Source organism: Phoca vitulina, unplaced genomic scaffold, assembly GCF_004348235.1.
Source record: "Phoca vitulina isolate PV1807 unplaced genomic scaffold, GSC_HSeal_1.0 scaffold7, whole genome shotgun sequence".
Classification (NCBI taxonomy): Eukaryota; Metazoa; Chordata; class Mammalia; order Carnivora; family Phocidae; genus Phoca; species Phoca vitulina.
Genome location: NW_022589710.1, coordinates 13,213,892 through 13,231,967, shown reverse-complemented (window position 1 = coordinate 13,231,967; position 18,076 = coordinate 13,213,892). Strand labels below are relative to the sequence as shown.

General features: G+C 33.1%; 1 protein-coding gene and 1 non-coding gene across 6 annotated transcripts in view; both read right to left on the bottom strand.

The window, feature by feature from the left end:
• MIPOL1 (mirror-image polydactyly 1) overlaps positions 1-18,076 on the bottom strand; it is a 317,013-nt gene that overhangs the window by 240,907 nt on the left and 58,030 nt on the right. For all 5 annotated transcript variants that reach the window (XR_004299527.1, XM_032404975.1, XM_032404973.1 and 2 more), the window contains exons 4-6: positions 5,176-5,395; positions 3,365-3,500; positions 1,911-2,016 (exon numbers count right to left, since the gene is read on the bottom strand). Coding sequence is in view for 4 of the 5 variants with exons in the window: in XM_032404975.1 (XP_032260866.1) it covers positions 1,911-2,016; positions 3,365-3,500; positions 5,176-5,395 (462 nt within the window). In the remaining variant the exon portion in view is untranslated. The remainder of the gene's footprint in view (positions 1-1,910; positions 2,017-3,364; positions 3,501-5,175; positions 5,396-18,076) is intronic.
• LOC116633371 lies at positions 16,667-16,824 on the bottom strand. The gene has a single exon (XR_004299659.1). It is a non-coding gene; the product is annotated as a small nucleolar RNA SNORA62/SNORA6 family (small nucleolar RNA).

Below are 18,076 nucleotides of genomic sequence, written 5' to 3'. Positions count from 1 at the left end.
TGAGTCTATCAAGAATCACTTAATGAATTTCTTATAGTTGCAAACCAATGGATTTCTTAAGCAATTCAGTTTTTTAAAAAAATTTTGACATATTACGATGATGATTCTAATGTCACAAGTAAAACATCTTTAATCTTTTTTAGAAGATAGAACTGAAACATTAAAAAGATACACACTGAAAATTTATACTTTAAAAAAAACTTTAGAGGATTTTCATTTTTGTCATTTTTGTAACTAAATGGTTGGATGTATCTCTTTTAACTCGATTGCTTTGTTCCAGAGAAACTATATAGCACTGCTATTTTTATCAATTTAGGAGGCTACCAAAAAATACTAAACATTTTTCAAACATTTACTAAAATAATATTGTATCATTAATAAGAAATATTTGATTAACAATAATCGTAAGGCAATTGAATTCTTTCCAATTTATGCATGCATGATTCATACTATTTATCCAAAGGGAAGTCTTAAATATATACAAATAAGTAAATATTTGAAGTAGATGATTAGCTATATCATACAAAAGTTTTAAGAGTAGATAATACTGCTTAATGACTTTTCCCCTCCAAGACATAAATCATCTATGCAGACATATCAATTCATGCTTTTCATCAGTGAAATGGCCTAAATGGCCTAAATTTTGCCAAATTACTCCTGTAAGGCACATGCAAAGTCATATTATGATGCAAACTCTTTCAAACAAATGTACTTCTTTTAATACCTTCCTAGCAATTAGTATATACATATTTGATTATAAAAAACCAAGACACTTCCAAATTGTTCCAAATTTATATCTGAATTATTCATTTTAAATATACTGTTAATTTTCCTTAAAATATATTAGCCTCATATTTCTCCACTAAATAAGAAACAAGAAATTCATGGTAGTTTAACATTAACAGAAAAGCAACAATTTGTTATTTTAGCTGGAGTATTTATTTATGGTAATTTTGGTTTTATTTTCATGGTGATGTTTAGTTCTATTTCGCATAGACAGGCTGTACCAGTGAATGTGTCTGACCTAAAACACCAGAATTCTTCCACATATGCAACCAGCCTAATGTAGCTCATAAAATATGATTATAACTTCAAACTAATCACAAAATACAATTTTTTCTTAAAATCATTCCAATTGATACAAAAACGTTAGAATAAGTAACCTTTAAAATGCCTCTGCATGTTAATTTCTATTATACTACGAGATTTCTATCCTTAACATAAAACAGTGTGAGGAAGAGAGTCACAGACTATTGAGAATCATCTGATCTTATCTGTAACATATCACAGATACATTAAAAAAATTTCTCCATGCAAAGACCTGTGAGTAAAGATAGACTCCAAAACATATTTAAGGCAGTCATTTATAATCTTAAACTCTGGCAACCTTTCATTTTAATCTTCTCAGTGAAAATATTATCTCCATCATCATCCACATCATCAGATGAAAATTTATTAATTGCACGAAACAGATTTTTTAATCAAATGTAGGTTTCCATTGGCAATGAATATATGACTATCTTCACACAGAAGAGAAGTATTTCCTCTCAACGAGCTAAAACAATAAGTGGTATTTGAACTGCTGGTTGAAAGGTAGAGGCACTGGTAATCATTATTTCCCCTTGTTTGTTCAGGCCCTTCCAAGAAAACAAACAACCTTTTTGTGATTGGATTGACATGGTGTTAACAATGCATTTAATGCCCAAATCAGTATGAATACAGGTAAAGCTCTCACTAATACCAGTACCAGGATGTTAAAGCCACCTATTTTCTATGCAGCCAAAAAAAAAAAAAAGAGAGCCTCCCCTCCTTTGGCAAATAAGCTAGTCTGCTAGTATTCACCAAGCCACATCATATAATAACCTTGTGTATGATTCTTAAGACCATATGTTAATACTCATCTACTATACCTGCTGTCTTTTCAGCAATGTGAGCTTCTGTTGCTTTGTCCTGGAGTTCCAGCTTAAGCTTTAGTTTTCTCTGTTCCTTATCTTCTTTATACAATTTTTCTTGAAGCTAAAACACGTTGAAAAAACACAGATTCTTATTTGAAATATTTCTTGCAGAAATATACTTAATCCCAAAGTAGAAATTATTTTTTCTAAGCCCTTCTATATTACATTTAACTGCCTAAATACGTAACGCCAGGGGGTACCCCACAATATTTAAAATTTTAAGATATTTCATAAAGTAATAATTACCTATAATGATATAGAAATTATAAAAACATTTTGATATACACTTAATTTGTATGTGTGTATACAGGCAAATGAAATTAAAGAAGGAATAACATAATTATTAAAAATAACTACTGCAAAAAGCAATCTGATCTGTTCTTTTGTCTTAAAGCAAAAGACCTGGAAGGCACTATCCTAATAAAATAACGGACAGCACAGCTTTACAGCTTCTCTTAGTAATTCTAATATTTTGAAATAAAATTAATTAAGATAATAATCTTAATATGTGAAACAAATCTCCTTTGAGAACGCTATCCCATCATATTCCATTTAAATTGGCATTGGCACCTCATTTATAACTGGCATGTAATAAATAATTGCTAAATGAAAATACAGAAAATATCTCCTACTTTCATACAGAACCCCTCAAATGTTTTTTGTTTTTTGTTTTTTTAATTTCTCCCTTGGCTTTTGTCATTTGTGTTGTTTTCCGTCAGGCATGATCAACATTCCTAACAACATGCTTCGGTATGATTAGGTCAAAAAACTAGAATATTAAAATCAGAAAGGTATGTAGAGGTATGCAGAGGTTAAAAAAACAGAAGGCATAGAATATGAACATTATTTAATAACATTTAAAGCTCAAAGAAATGTAACTAGAAAGAGTCAGGAAAGATAAAACATGACATGACAAATTGGATTGGGCAAAATGCAGCAGTATATAACAACACAAGGAATGTGACAATATTGCCAAGCCTTATGACTTTAAAGTTTAATTACATATATCATTGAGGTGAAATACAGGGCATCGATTCTAATAAAAAAAGAAAAAAAACTTAAGTAACACGAAATCAGTACATTGCATTTCTCACTTTCCATAATACTGAAGTAAACTTTTACTACAGTAAAACTTGAACCTTTTCTTTAGGTACCTACTCTGGGCATCATAGATTTATGAAAAAGGAAGTGATATCACAGGCCAGCCAGGGAGGAAATTAAAGAAATTGCTTTTTATAGCCAATGTCTCACCTCAGTCATACTCTGATGGTATGGTATGGCAACAACATAAAGCTATACCACTAAAGGATGAAAGTACAGCATGAAACTGAATTATGATGGGCACCAAAGCAAACTTAGGTCAACAGCTAAATGCACACTGTACAATTATCAGACTATCTATATTGTACCTTTTTATTGCTTGCTCTGAGAATGTCCAATTCTTTTAGAAGAAATACTATTTTCTTCTCTTTATCTAAGTCTGAAGTAACTTGACAAGGGATCATACACTCACAATGCAAATGATTATCTCTATGTTCCATAATGCTGTAACAAAAAAAACTGTTAAACAATATACACATATGATTTCTACTATACAGGATCTATAAGTTTTACAGTGCAAATGAGGGAGACAAATTTAATTTTAACAAAGAATATGTAAAGCTACTTAATTTTAAATTTCTCTTTTTATACAGTGTTAAGAAAATACTATGGATCAAAAAGAATAAATACACCAATTTCACAGAGGTACTAATCTAACAACTAAGAGAGCTAAATCTGTGGAAAGCATTTAGTAACTTCTACAGAGATTCATGGTTCAGTACACTTAAAGAATTCAGGTTTTAAGGGTTGTGAATAATTCAATTTATACTTTTGGTCAGGAGTCTAGAAACTTACCTCACTTTCTGGAAAATGGGAACAACAATCATACTTTTTTCAACTTGGTTGACAGAATGTCATTTTTTCATTATTAAACTCAAAACAAAAATGAAAACCTAGTCCTGTGACATTTAATGGTAAATAAATTTTTTTTTGACATTTTGTATGCTATTTGAGAACAATATCCACTTGTTAGCAAGTAGTATAAAGAAGGGAAGGGAAAAGAGATGGACCATTTTTTGAAGGCATTACATTAAAGTTGTAAACATAGGTAAATCTTAGAGTTTCTAAGAAGTTAAGCAGTGAGGTCTGGGACAGTCAGTGCAGCTCTACCTACCATGTATTTCTTCTTTTGCAATGATATTAGATATTTCATACTGTAGCTTTAGCCCAATCTCTACTATTTATTTGTCCATGTGGTTATAAAATGTTTATCACTTCTTCATTCATCCCTACTCCTATTCCCCAAAAGTATATCCCAAATCTGCACTTTAGTAATGATGTAACTGTTTGCCAAAAAGTAGGAACACATTAATATATATCTACTACATTATGTTTAATGTTCATTAATATATCTACTGAATAATTTTTAAATAATTATTTTACTTATTTAGCTGTTCTTAGGCAAAACTGTTAAAATATACTATATTAAATAAGATTCTGTTTGGATTGAATATATAGTAATTGAAATTTTTGTAATTCTGGAGTATTTTCAAAATATATGACTAACTATCAAAGTACTTTAATCCCATAGAGGTAAAAGTCACAGGTGTCACAAAATCAAATCTCTTCCTGGGATAAGTAGGTAAGGTGAATGTTAAAAGCTGCAGAATGGAAAATAATAAGGAAGACAAATGGGAGAGAGTACAAGGCCTTTTCTAGAAGCATTCAAATTCATTTAAACAAAAAAGCATGCTAACAAAACCCAAAACACATCTTTGGGCTTATTTTGTCCTAGAGATGCCAGTTTTGGGCTCTGATGATTAATTTCCCATTTATATCACCGTAACAGTTATTTCCAGATCCGTATTTGTCCATATTTGGACAAAATTCTTGTCCAAAATGAAAGGACACAGAAAATAATAAGGACACAGAAAATAATATTCAACTTTGCCTTCATTTAAACTCACCTTGTGCTTTTTCACTTAGCAATCTACACACATTACGCCAATGTAAAGAAAACAGTAGAAAACTCTGGTAGATTGCCCAAATTCCAGTAAGTTTATATGTCCAATTTAGCCCAAGCCAAAAAGAAAGGGAGGGATGAATGGAGGAAGGAGGAAGGGAAGAAGAGAGAGTTCTCCCAATCTTGTTTTCTAAATTTAGGGCTGGCAGCACTCACTTGGATTTTTTAGTAGTACAGTCAGCTGTCTCATCACCTGGATAAGGAAAATTCCTTGATCTCTGCCCTGGCAGTTCTGTGTCCTCATGGGTGGCTTCATTAACTAATTCATTGGATTTCTGCTGCATGCCTTCCTTAGAATTCACAGTTGGCTGTTCATCTGGCTCTGTACTTTTATTTCTCCCTGTAGTCTCTTGTTCAAGATAACTATGGGCTATCTCTGTATTTAAAACAAAGCAAAAACAAATACGTGAAATACAATAGCCACATATTAAATCATTCAAATGAATATTTTTGTGGAAATAGGTGCTGTCATAGCTTTAAACATGTACTTACTAGTCTTACTCCTATTGTAATCAGCTAAGCATGTACAGTATAGTTTTTCACTTCTGGTAAGTATTTAGGGCAATGGTTTACAACCTTGACTGCAGGTTGAAATAACCTGAGGCGTTTCTGGAAATCCTTAGCCCAGAACACATCTTATACTAATTAAATCAAACTCTGTTGGAGCATCCAAATAGCTCCAGCATACAATCAAAGCTGAGAAACACTGATGTAGGGGCCTTATTTTCTAGATTTCTTTTCCAGATTTCAAAAAATAGGACGCAATAAGTTAATGATTATAGGGAAGTGATACTGTGCATGCAACTCTGGTATCAGACTGCCTGGGTCAGAATGCCAGCTTTGCCAAGTGCATAACTTTGGTCAAGTTACTTACCCATTCAAGACTAAGTTTCTTGTTTGTAAAAGGAGAACATAATAGCATTTTTACTTGAGTTATTTTGAGGATTGACTGGGTTAATACATGCAAACTACTTGGCTTAGTGTTTGGCACATCAATAAATGTTAGCTATTATTTTTATCACCATTATCATAATTTTAAAATTAACACAATATAAGCATTATTTTTAACCTCCGTTTTTATCAGATATACATTATACATTAGAAAATCTATTTTGTAAAGCCTGGCTATCTCATAAGCTGTTATTTTAAGCTGTAACTAGTAAATAATAGCTATTTCAAAGGAATAGTATATCTGATGATATAGTGAAATTTTTGGAAGAAAATGACACACACACACAAGTACATAAAACAAACTCTTTTTTTTTTTTTAATATTTTATTTATTTGACGGAGAGAGACACAGCAAGAGAGGGAACACAAGCAGGGGGAGTGGGAGAGGGAGAAGCAGGCTTCCCGCGGAGCAGGGAGCCCGATGTGGGGCTCGATCCCAGGACCCTGAGATCATGACCTGAGCCGAAGGCAGACGCTTAACGACTGAGCCACCCAGGCACCCCAAAACAAACTCTTTTACCAGTAAATCAGACCAATAGGCACAAATACTGATTGTAACAAATACTTTATTATTTCCAGCATCAATAATGCTTAAACTTTAAAAAGCAGGTGAATCTCACCTGTTTGTTGACGATGTTTTTCCAACCGGTCAAACTTAAAATCCTTTTAAGCAGAAAAGCAGAGGACAGTAGTTTCAGAATAAAAACAAAATAGGGGCACTTATAAATAAGCTATCTTTCACAAAGTATTCATTCCTTAAGGAGAAATTCTTTGCTTGTAGATATGCTGAAATTAGGTGTGACCAGTTATAAACTCCAAGTCCTGGACATTATCTTGTTGGTGCCTGAAGCTAAATCAGAAACTACTTGTTTTTAGTAAATTCCCCTCAATTTCACTTTGAGGAAACAAATAGGGAGAGTGTGCTATCATAATTATATACTGTAAGCTATCTATGAAATTTCAACATTATATTGTTTTGATCTAAACTAACAATTCTAGGTATCTGAAGATTATTTGTTGGTTTTGACATTTCAAAATGCTTACATCGTTTGCTTCAGAAGTTCATCATGCTACTTTTCTAGAAGAGGCTGGTATTAGTAGAATGGAACCCCCAAAATCTAAATTAGGGAATTTTATAAATGGACATTAAAGAATACCACTATATCGTCAATAAACTATGCTTTCTAACACTACCATGTAACTTTAAAAGTACAGTTGACCCTTGAACACATGGCTCTGAACAGCACAGTTCCACTTATCCATGAATTTTTTTCAATAAGTACAGTAGAGTATTGTAAATGTATTTTCTCTTATGATTTTCTTAGTAACATTTTCTTTCTCTAGCTTACTTTACTGTAAGAATGCAGTATATAATACATATAACATGCAAAATATTTGTTAATTGACTATATTATTGGTAAGACTTCTGGTCAACAGTAGGCTATTAAGTAGTTACGTTTTAGGGGAGTCAACCATTACATGTGAATTTTTTTTTTTAAGATTTTATTTATTTATTTTTGAGAGAGAGAGAGAATGAGCACAAGTGGCAAAGGGAGAGGGAGAAGCAGGGAGTCCGATGAGGGACTTGATCCCAGGACCCTGAGATCATGACCTGAGCCGAAGGCAGACACTTAACTGACTGAGTCACCCAGGTGCCCTATATGTGAATTTTTGACCACATGGGGTTGATGCCCCTAACCAACAGATTGTTCAAGGATCAACCATAACTGAAATGAAAGAGAATTATAAGTAGTTACTGAAAGCAATATCAAAATAACAAAATTTGTCCCCAGGAATGTATCAGAAAGTTACTATTAGGGCCTATACTATTCTCCAGTTTATGAGGTGCAAAGATTCCCCAAAAGGTAAAAAGATGAACCATGGAGCACTTGCAGCTATAAAAAGTCCCCAGTACTCCATGAAAACACAATACCAACTGCTTCAGAATCTTAAGTCTTGACTCTTTGATCTGTTTTGTACATTATGTACATCATTATCTATATTACCATTATCTTATCACTATGTACAACTTGTTCCATATTTTTACCTCCGTATTTCTGGGTCTAGTTCAGCATCTTTCTCCTCTCAGTTTTTTATTTCTAACCTCCTAGTGTTTGCTTTACTCCATCCCTGGTATCTATACTTGCTATCTGCTTACTTTATTTATAGCTCCCTTCCTTACTTCAGCTTACCAAATGCCAAATTTTATGATCTGCTGAACTCTTGGTAAATCAGCACCTTTTCACCAGGGACTGCCCTATCTTCACCAAACTCAGAGCAGATGTGTGCCTTTCCCAATAAAAGGATTCTTTGTGGATCCCTCCTGGATTATAGTAATTATAATACCTTATAGTATTATTAAAATAAACTCAGCTAGTCCTAATGTACTTCTGAATTTGAATTCTAAATGTTTAATATTGTTGAAGAACCCCATACTGTGTGACTTGGCTCTGATTAATTCTAGATGTTTCTAATCTTGCTCTGTACTAAGAGCTTTTAGATTCCCAACTATAACTGCTTACCAAACATTTGGAGCCTCCTCTGCAAATCAGACTATCCATACTCTTCTATGGAGAATTTAATTTTACTTTAGGGTAACAAGGCTGATTTATAATATTTTCCTTTCGTCTATGTTTTTGACCAACTATTGTAGTAAATGTTGCTTAAATCCTCTCTCAATGCTTTTCTACTCTGCCATGTTGCATTATCCTATATCTGAATTCAACTTCTGTATAGAGAGTTTGAGCCCTTTAATTTATTTATTCATTAATATAATAATCCATGGAAAACCTCCAATGTGATATGCTGTATGAAAGTACTGGGGAAAACAAAGACAAGTGGGAAACAGACTCTCCCTTCAAGGACTCTATAGTACAGTGAGGAAGGCAAACTGGTCTAATGATTTGAATACAATGTAAAAGGACTATATTAGGACTATAGAGACCAAATAAAAAACATGCTAGACATACTGATGCTCAACTAGAAGACTCTGGGGAGATTTCACAAGCATTTGTTCCAATAAAAGACAAGTAGGGATGTGCAAAGCAATCAGTTACTAAAGGGTTCGAGTTAGATGATGTAAAGAAAAAGTTGACAGACTGTAAGAATAAAAAACAGGAAAAAACACACATGGGTACAGAGAAGGAATAACTTTTGGAAAAACACAGACATTTCTTGTATGTCTTTCTTGAATTGACAAGATGTTATAGTAAGGGAGTAAAAATTTCTAAAATGAGTAATATGTAGGACAAAGTCCAAGATGTGGTTCATCTGGGAATGGGTTAATGAAACAGACTGATGGTGAAGGTACTTGGAGAGGAAAAAATCAAGGAATTAGGGTACTAAAAGTGTCACTATTAAGACATGGAAATTATTCAGAAAAATGGTAAGAAAAGAAAGGAGAAATGAGAATCAAGACTTCACTGACTGCATGAACATGCTGAAGACAGAGACAGGTGAAAGAGCTGACAGGAACTGATTGTAGGTAAGTCATTTCTTTTTATCCTTTTACTTTGAAATAATTTCAGCTTTATAAAAAAGTTGCAAAAACAGTACAAAGAATTCCTATATACTGGGTGAAGGCACCCAGATTCTCCAGATGTTAACATTTTACCGCATTTGCTTTATTATTCATTCTCTCCAAATCTACCTACCTACCTGCCTATCTACACGTGTAATTTTTTTCGTAACATTTGAGAGTAACTTACAGGCATGATGTACTTTGACTTTTCAAGTCAAATTTTAAGATGATACAGCTCTGTCATATTGCATTTTGCCAAGTTTTCTTTACTCTTTTCAAAGCCTGACTTAATTTCAGTTTCTGAGTTAGTACTGTCTCCAACCAAGAGAAGATGATAGCACTTAGTGACTCTAACTCAGTCGTCGGTTATTTTCCCTAAACTCTCCAGCCCAGAAGGTAGACCATTATGGGGGCACCTCGGTGCCTCAGTCATTAAGCATCTGCCTGTGGCTCAGGTCATGATCCCAGGATGTTGGGATCGAGCCCCACATCGGGCTCCCTGCTCTGCGGGACGCCTGCTTCTCCCTCTCCCACTCCCCCTGCTTGTGTTCCCTCTCTCGCTGTATCTCTCTCTGTCAAATAAATAAATAAAATCTTAAAAAAAAAAAAAAAAGACCATTATGAAGTGATAATGGGGTGAAGCTACTAAAAGCTTCAGTTGAGCTGTTTGGATTGCCCCATCACCTGAAAAGGCATTGCATAAGGAAATTTAAGTTTATAAGGCAATACAACACAACAAAAAGAGAAGTTATAGGTCTGTTTTGCACACTACTCAATTAGAGAGATAACTGTTTAAAAGAAAAAACATTCACGTCTGATTCAAACTCTTATCTCTAGGCAGATGAAACTTTAAAATTATTCTATTAATTCCTCTCTTTCACATGGTTTAAAATGGAAACTCCATAACCTTCTTTAGTAATCTGCCTCAGTGTTTAATCAATGTCCTTGTTAACTGTTCCATCATTATGATGAACAGAATACTATTTAAACATATTTCTCCATATGGACTTAGAGAGTCAATTATCAATCTCTTCATACTTCATAAGACTCTGAAGTCTTTCTTTTTTTATTGTTACGTTAATCACCATACATTACATCATTAGTTTTTGATGTAGTGCTCCATGATTCATTGTTTGCGTATAACACCCAGTGCTCCATGCAGTACGTGCCCTCTTTAATACCCATCACCAGGCTAACCCATCCCCCCACCCCCCTCCCCTCTAGAACTCTCAGTTTGTTTCTCAGAGTCCATAGTCTCTCATGGTTCGTCTCCCCCTCCGATTTCCCCCCCCTTCATTTTTCCCTTCCTGCTATCTTCTTTTTTTTTTTTTAATATAATGTATTATTTATTTCAGACATACAGGTCTGTGATTCAACAGTCTTACACAATTCACAGCGCTCACCATAGCACATACCCTCCCCAATGTCTATCTTTCCTAAGAGTTAAACGACAGGGAATTTTTATGACTACTATCAATTCCTTTATTTACTTTATTTGCTCTTCTGTGAGCACACTGTATTACTAGACATGAGAATTTGACTACTTCAAACCAAATATATTTCCCAATTTTTTCTATTAATACCTTGTGCTATCGCTACCGTACAAGCTTATCCTATGGCCATTTGAAAATGATGTTATAGAGGATTACTACTAGATAGTCTTCAAATTGCTATTGCTAGAGATAGTTTATTCATCTAGGCAAAATGGGTGGACTTTGTAAAGATTTGGGGGGAATCTTAATACATGTGCCTCAGCCATCCCCAACATATGTTTGAAGACCCTGTGTCACTTTAGTGACTTTTGTGCTGTTTCCAATGGACCATTTTCATGATCTAACAAATTCTCTTTACTTCTGGAGGTATCAGTATTGTCAACTATCTCAATACTAGCATTGCTATTAAATTCTCAGTTCCTTAGCCTAGAAAATTAACAATATTATGCCATTTCCTACCCTAGGAAGGAAAGCTCTAGGATCCCCTTTGAGTTCAATTCTCCAGACAATTGTACATTAGTTAATATATAATACACTCAGTTAAACTGATGCTATTCAACAAATCATGACTCATGGCCAAAAATAACTGTTATTTCCCAACTACTACACACAAGTGAGGAGGTGGCTAGAATCAAATAGGGATTCTTAAAGGCTGGGAAATTCTGTTCTGTCTGGCTTTGTAAATAGTTTGTGACAACTGGTATCTGTGTAAACGGATTTGATGGTCCCCTGGGGGGGTCAATACTGTTTACAGAGCTGTTTCTTCAGAGTGGTAGAGCTAGAATTGTCTCCAGGGATCCTCCCAGGGTTACTCAGAATAGCAACATGCCAACTACCTGAGAGCTCAGGGGCAGAAAAGAAAAAGGGCAACAGAAATACTGTAGGCAAGTACATTCAAATAAATGGATCCCTTGCACCTTCAGATGCAGGTGCTACTTCTGGGCATTTATATCTAAGATGAACAATAAAGGAGGCAATTTTGTTAATGTGCTCTCTGATGCTTACTCACACAATTGGTCACCACTTCTTTAAACTCTTTTTTTGGAGGGGAAAGATGATTACTTATATTATAGCATGTGATTTTATAAATATAAAAAGAACAAAAATCTCATGTTTATCGCTTCTTTCTTTTGTATATTGTCTGTTACCACATTATGTAACAACATCAAAATGATATGACATTTATTGCCACTAAATAAGACTGTAAACTTGATGTGATGATGTAATTACTACAGTAGTCCCATATTTTAAACAAAAGATGTCTTTTTTCAATGATTAAGGATTTCTCTAAGTAAACATTAGTTTCAATATAATCAGAACAACAGTTATCAGTTAGTGGCCCCAAATAATTTCTACTGATTCCTTAAGTAAGTTAAATGTAGGTTATCTGTGTGTGTGTACAAATACTATTTATTTCCTTTACTAAATAATGCTGTTTCCTTTTTTATGTGGGGAAGGGTTAGTTTTCCACATAGATGCATACATGGGCTTCCCCACCCCCTGCTAAACATAAAAGAAAAAGACATCAGAAACTTGTGCCATATCACAGAGTGGTCTCACCTACTATGAGTGTGTACAAGAGAAAAGTTGAGACCTTCCAAGTAGAACACTGGTGTATTTAGATCTTCCAAGCAAAACCACAGTGCGTGGGCTAAAGACAAACAGCAGGGTTTGAATTCTGGCTCCACCACATGGCTGTATGACCTTTAGCAAATTACTTAACCTCATTAATTTCCCAACCAATAAAAGTACATAATAACAGCACCTATCTCAAAAGATTGTTATGAGGATTAAATTATTTAAATTATATAATTTCTTGGAAAAGTGTTAGCAAAGAGTACACACTCAATAAATGTTAGCTATTATTATCTGCAAAATTCTGCTTGGCTAAAAGCAAAAGTTTCTTTTTTTTTTTTAAAGCAAAAGATTTTTAAATTAAAATATAAAAACAATCAATAAAATATAACTTAAAATTTCTTATTAAAATATCCAAAGACATGAATATAAAAATAAATATAATGCTAGCTCATTCAATGAGAAACATACAATAAAGAGAAAATATTTAATGAGGTTAAAACTTGTAGTTAACGTGTAATGGTTTAATAAAGCACATATCAGAACTTCGGAATTTAGAAATCCTGACACTAGGAAAAGATCCTGAAAGAAAATTCATTGCACAGAAAGAAAATTTAATAGTATATTTCTGTAGATTCAATCCCATAGCAAGAAAATAAGAAATTTAAATACAACATAATTTAAGCATTCACTCTATTGGCACAATATTAGATATAATCAGGACTATAGTTTCTACAACATAATTTCTACAACATAATTTAAGCATTCACTCTATTGGCACAATATTAGATATAATCAGGACTATAGTTAGTAGTGCACAGGCACTTACCCTTCAGAGATTCTAATTTGGGAGTCACAAGAAATTAGGTAACTTAAAAATGCAAACTTGTCACTTGGATACTGTACACTCTCTCAGTTTTTAATATATTTTGGCTTGAACAGCAATAAGAAGAAGAAAGGAAGAACTGTAACTTTCATTTTCATTGGTTTACATACATATTTGCCCACATTTCAAGTGCTCACAGCCACACACAGATACAACATCTTGTGTAGTTCTATTAAAGGTGTAATGTATATAATGAGAAGTCAAAAATATATTGGGGGCAGAGGCAGAATATAGCTATCAGATATTGAAGTAAGATTTTATAAAAGTTTATAAAGTTGGAAAATCACGAAACCTGCCAATATCACATAATTTATTCATTTGCACATGAAGGTTCAACATTCAAAATAAACTACATCTTTTACATTCCTATACGTGGTTGCATATTTAGAATAACATATCAAAAAGAAGTGGTGAGGTTATTTCATCCGTGATTAAGACAACTGATGACTTAGCATATCATATTTCAAATTATCCACTGGCTAGACATGAAAATTATTTTACTGGAATTTTGTTATTTGATTATGAAAAAGCTATTTTAAGTGGTGGTACTACACCAGATTTTAAAAAGTGTTTGTTTTATCAAGTTTGAATAGTCAGGAGCACATCAATATTCCTTCCACTGGGGAAGAGATCATATTTCTGTGTAAGAACTAAGTTCTATTATGTTTCAGAGTCTAAATTTTAACATCCTTCACTGTATGAAGACCATGAACACAGTATAATAGTGTAATCTCCTAAAGCTTAGGCTACCTAATTAACTTATGAGCATATCACATAAAGCTGTGTAAAACTTGTATCATCCTATTTAAACCATTACAAATATTATCTAGGTTGAAATAATTGTGAAAACTGTCCTAAAATTTTATTAACTAACATGAGCGGTCTTTATTCCTTTTTGCCTCAATGATATGAATTATTTGGCTACCTACTATACATTTCTAACCTTTTCAGCCTTTCTCAATTTGTGTTGTAAAAATAATTTATATAAAGTAATTAAAAATATGAACGAACTAGGTTAAGTCTTAAATTTCCACAACTGCAAGTAAAACAGGTTTCATAATTATCTATTTTTTGTTTGTTAAGTATGAACACATACCGATTGTCCACGAATTCAACAATTTCATAAATCACTTATGGACGCTAACTTTTCTAATAACAAATATAAAGAGAAAAAAGCAGATTTTCTTCATTTGTGCCTTTCATTTTATTTAAGAGCATTTTTAGATTTGAAAAACAAAATAGAAGAATCACCAGTCAGACACTAAGTGGAAATCACTGAAACACAATGTTAGTTCTAATGGATGGATGATTGTGTTTGGTCTTTTGAAACTTTGAAGTATAGGTAAGTCTTGATCACACAAATTAATAAATCCTAAAGCTGGAGTTAACAATAACCATTACACCCAAATTCTGCAGCTTAGCCCAGCCAATTTTTCAAAAGGTCAGGTTGTGAACTGGAGAAGATCAGGGAGGTCCACCGCATAGCTTTGTTGCCAGGCATCTCTCGTCTGGATTGTTGCAGGCATTTATTAGTATTCGTCAGCAGACTCAACAGAGCAAACAAGAAATTCAAGCACGAATAATAAAATGAAATGCTGCTATATAACCCTTTGTCATTCAGCAAATATGGGACTTTTTAGCTACATTGTTCCTAAACCTGGGTTACTACTTTAATTTTTCTCCACAGTGCTGACTGAATGAGTATGCATGTGTGTTAAATGCAGAGCTCCCCTAACAACTGCAGGACTGCCATTTAATCTGTTGGTAGATGGACCATTTCCTGTGGGAACCCTAGCTATGATTTCCAGATCCACCAAATAAATCTCAGATTAAGATTCCAAATGAAACCTGCCTTTGGCAGATAAAAAATGTCAAGATGGATATAAACAGTAAAATTACAAATTATCTAGGTGTTGCATGACAAACCAATGTTCAATTTTTTTTGTTGACATGTGCCCAGATATCAAAACTATATGAGACATTCATCAAATGTCACACTTTCATAATATTGGAGGCATCATTAAAACTGTTTGACTAAGGACCTCAAAGTGTTTAAGCAGTAGCTCAAAAGTATATTTGTGCAAAGTAGAAGAATAAATTTACATATCAGCAGCAGCTCATAAGGGATGGGTAAATATTCTGTTTATCTCTCATTGTAATTCAGGTTGCTTTAAATACAAGGTTTTAGGAAATCATTATACTCTATATGGCATCATTACATAACTTTCTATGCAAATGATGTGTATTTTATTCATTTGTTTCTCCCAAAAAAAAAAAAAAAAACACACACACACAAGCATAAAAGGAAAAGGTAGGGGACTCCCATTTCATCAATCAACCATGACTACTACACTAGTGCCTCGTTCGTCAGTTATACTATTGTATCATCAGCCCCATAGTAGAGTTAACATTGGTAACTTTTTAAAAAAAGCACTAAATACCTGAGGCAAAAAAAAAAAAAAAGTCTGAGAAAAGTAAAAAAAATTTTTTAATGTTTTCATTTCAAATGACTTGGGGAAGGGGAAGAGACTTAAAAAAAAAAAAAAAAGGTAATAAAAGACCAATACAGTACATCTTAGAGAGCAAATAGCCTGTTAAAAATGCAGAGGAAGTCTCTAGTGCATCCTCAGGAGATCAAGTATTGGCTTTTTAATGAAAATTTTTGTTTTGTCTTTGGTCTTCTTACCTGGATTAATGCAGCCTTGTCCTGGTCTTAAACTCTATACTGGTTGACTATAATACATGGGCACTGAAGATTTCTAAAAGGAAACAATCAGATTTGCCAAACTGAAATCATTAACTTTAAATGCTTAAAAACGATTGTGTAAAAGGCTTCAGTGACTCCAAATTTGCAACATCTGATTTTTTAACAAAAATTCAAAAACATCTAATCTTAAAATAGGAATTCTTTCCAATTATAAATTCTTTACACTTAATCTGTGGAAAGAATCCAGAATACTCTACACTCCATATTCCAAATGCTTATACACAAGCCTGAATCCTTAAAGATTACAGTATTTGTTCTATATTTCCTACCATATTTCCCCTAATACATGTTGTTGGTTCAAGAAAACTAATGCTAAATAAACCCCACCTATCCTAATCTGATCAACATTAACCTGAAAGTTCTGAATGGGGGGAGAAATAAAAAAGATACTAAAGAAAGAAATAAGGGTATACCGTGCTTAATTTTTTCTTTTTTATTATTTATATATTTTTTTATACTTGTAGCAAGAATTACTATCAAACTCTACTCATTGGGCCAGAGACCCTTGTGGTGTTAGTGAAAGACTTGCCCCTCATGTAGCACACTACCTGCCTATACTTGCCAGTTCCTCAGCCAGCCAGAGGCCTCAACTCCAAGCTCTAATAACGTGCATGTGCTTAATTTTGATTATATTTCTATACTAAAATTGTTCAAAATCAATAAACATTACTATGTTTTGGCTTATGTCAAATTACCCTAGGTACAGCCAGTGAAACTGCATTAAAAAAGAGAATTTAATTTTAATTAAAAAAAACTTAATTAGCAAAAACTAATATATTCAGTATCTATTCAACAAGTATAATTTTATCAACATGAACTGATCACTTTTAACTTTCACCCACTAGCAGAATGCTGATTTTAAAGTACCAAAAAGTTTCCACAGGTGAAGACTAGACTCTCTCAAAAATTAAAAATGAAAGTTAAATAGGATTTTTAAAAATAATTACTTTTAATTTACATCTATCAGCACAATTTTATTCTTTGGTAAAGAATTACTGAATTTACTCCAAAGCTATAAATTAGAATATTTTTAATTTAGTCATTTAGACTATGAAATTTCAAAATTTTGTAGCCTGATTTGTTGTTTGCTTTTTCATATTCACCAAGAAAAAACAAAAAACACAAAAGGCAAAAACAAAAGAAAAACTGCATCTGAAACTACTCCCCAAAAGATAATAATGTCCTAGATGTTAGGTTGTTTTGTACACACACATACACACACACACACACACACACACACACACAGTTGGAGTATTTAGTGACCCCCCAATTTTTTATTCAATTACCAGATTTATTGATAACCAAACCTAGTGAGTAAATGGAGTCACATCAGTGCTACTCTACAAACAGTTAACCTGGACCAACTGTGTAAATGGCCATAATTTCAGTCTATACACCAATGTATATTGATTCAGATCTCCAAAATCAACAAAATGCCAATGCACACTCAGGGCTTTATAATAATCACACTAAAGGTAAAAAATACAGCCACTATGGAGACCAAAATGGTTATCTTAAATATGATAAGATGAAATCCTAATTTCTAAAAAAAATTAAAGATTCAATAATACTGTATTAAGATCTGTGTTGTAACTATGTGTTCTAGGAAGTGCTCTAGCATGAAAGGGCCATAACCAGAAATCGATGAGGATTTTTATCAAAGACCTCAGAATCTTAAGGATGGAGAATTTAAAATTTTTGAAAAATTCAGATATTTTTTTCTATTTCAAAAAAACATATTCATATTTTCATGGCCACAAATAAATTTGATAGAACTTAAGACATAAAAGTAGAGTTGTATTTCCCTAAATCTAAGAAATAGTCACAAGTTGTACAAAGAGAGGATCATACCAATAGTACAGAAAT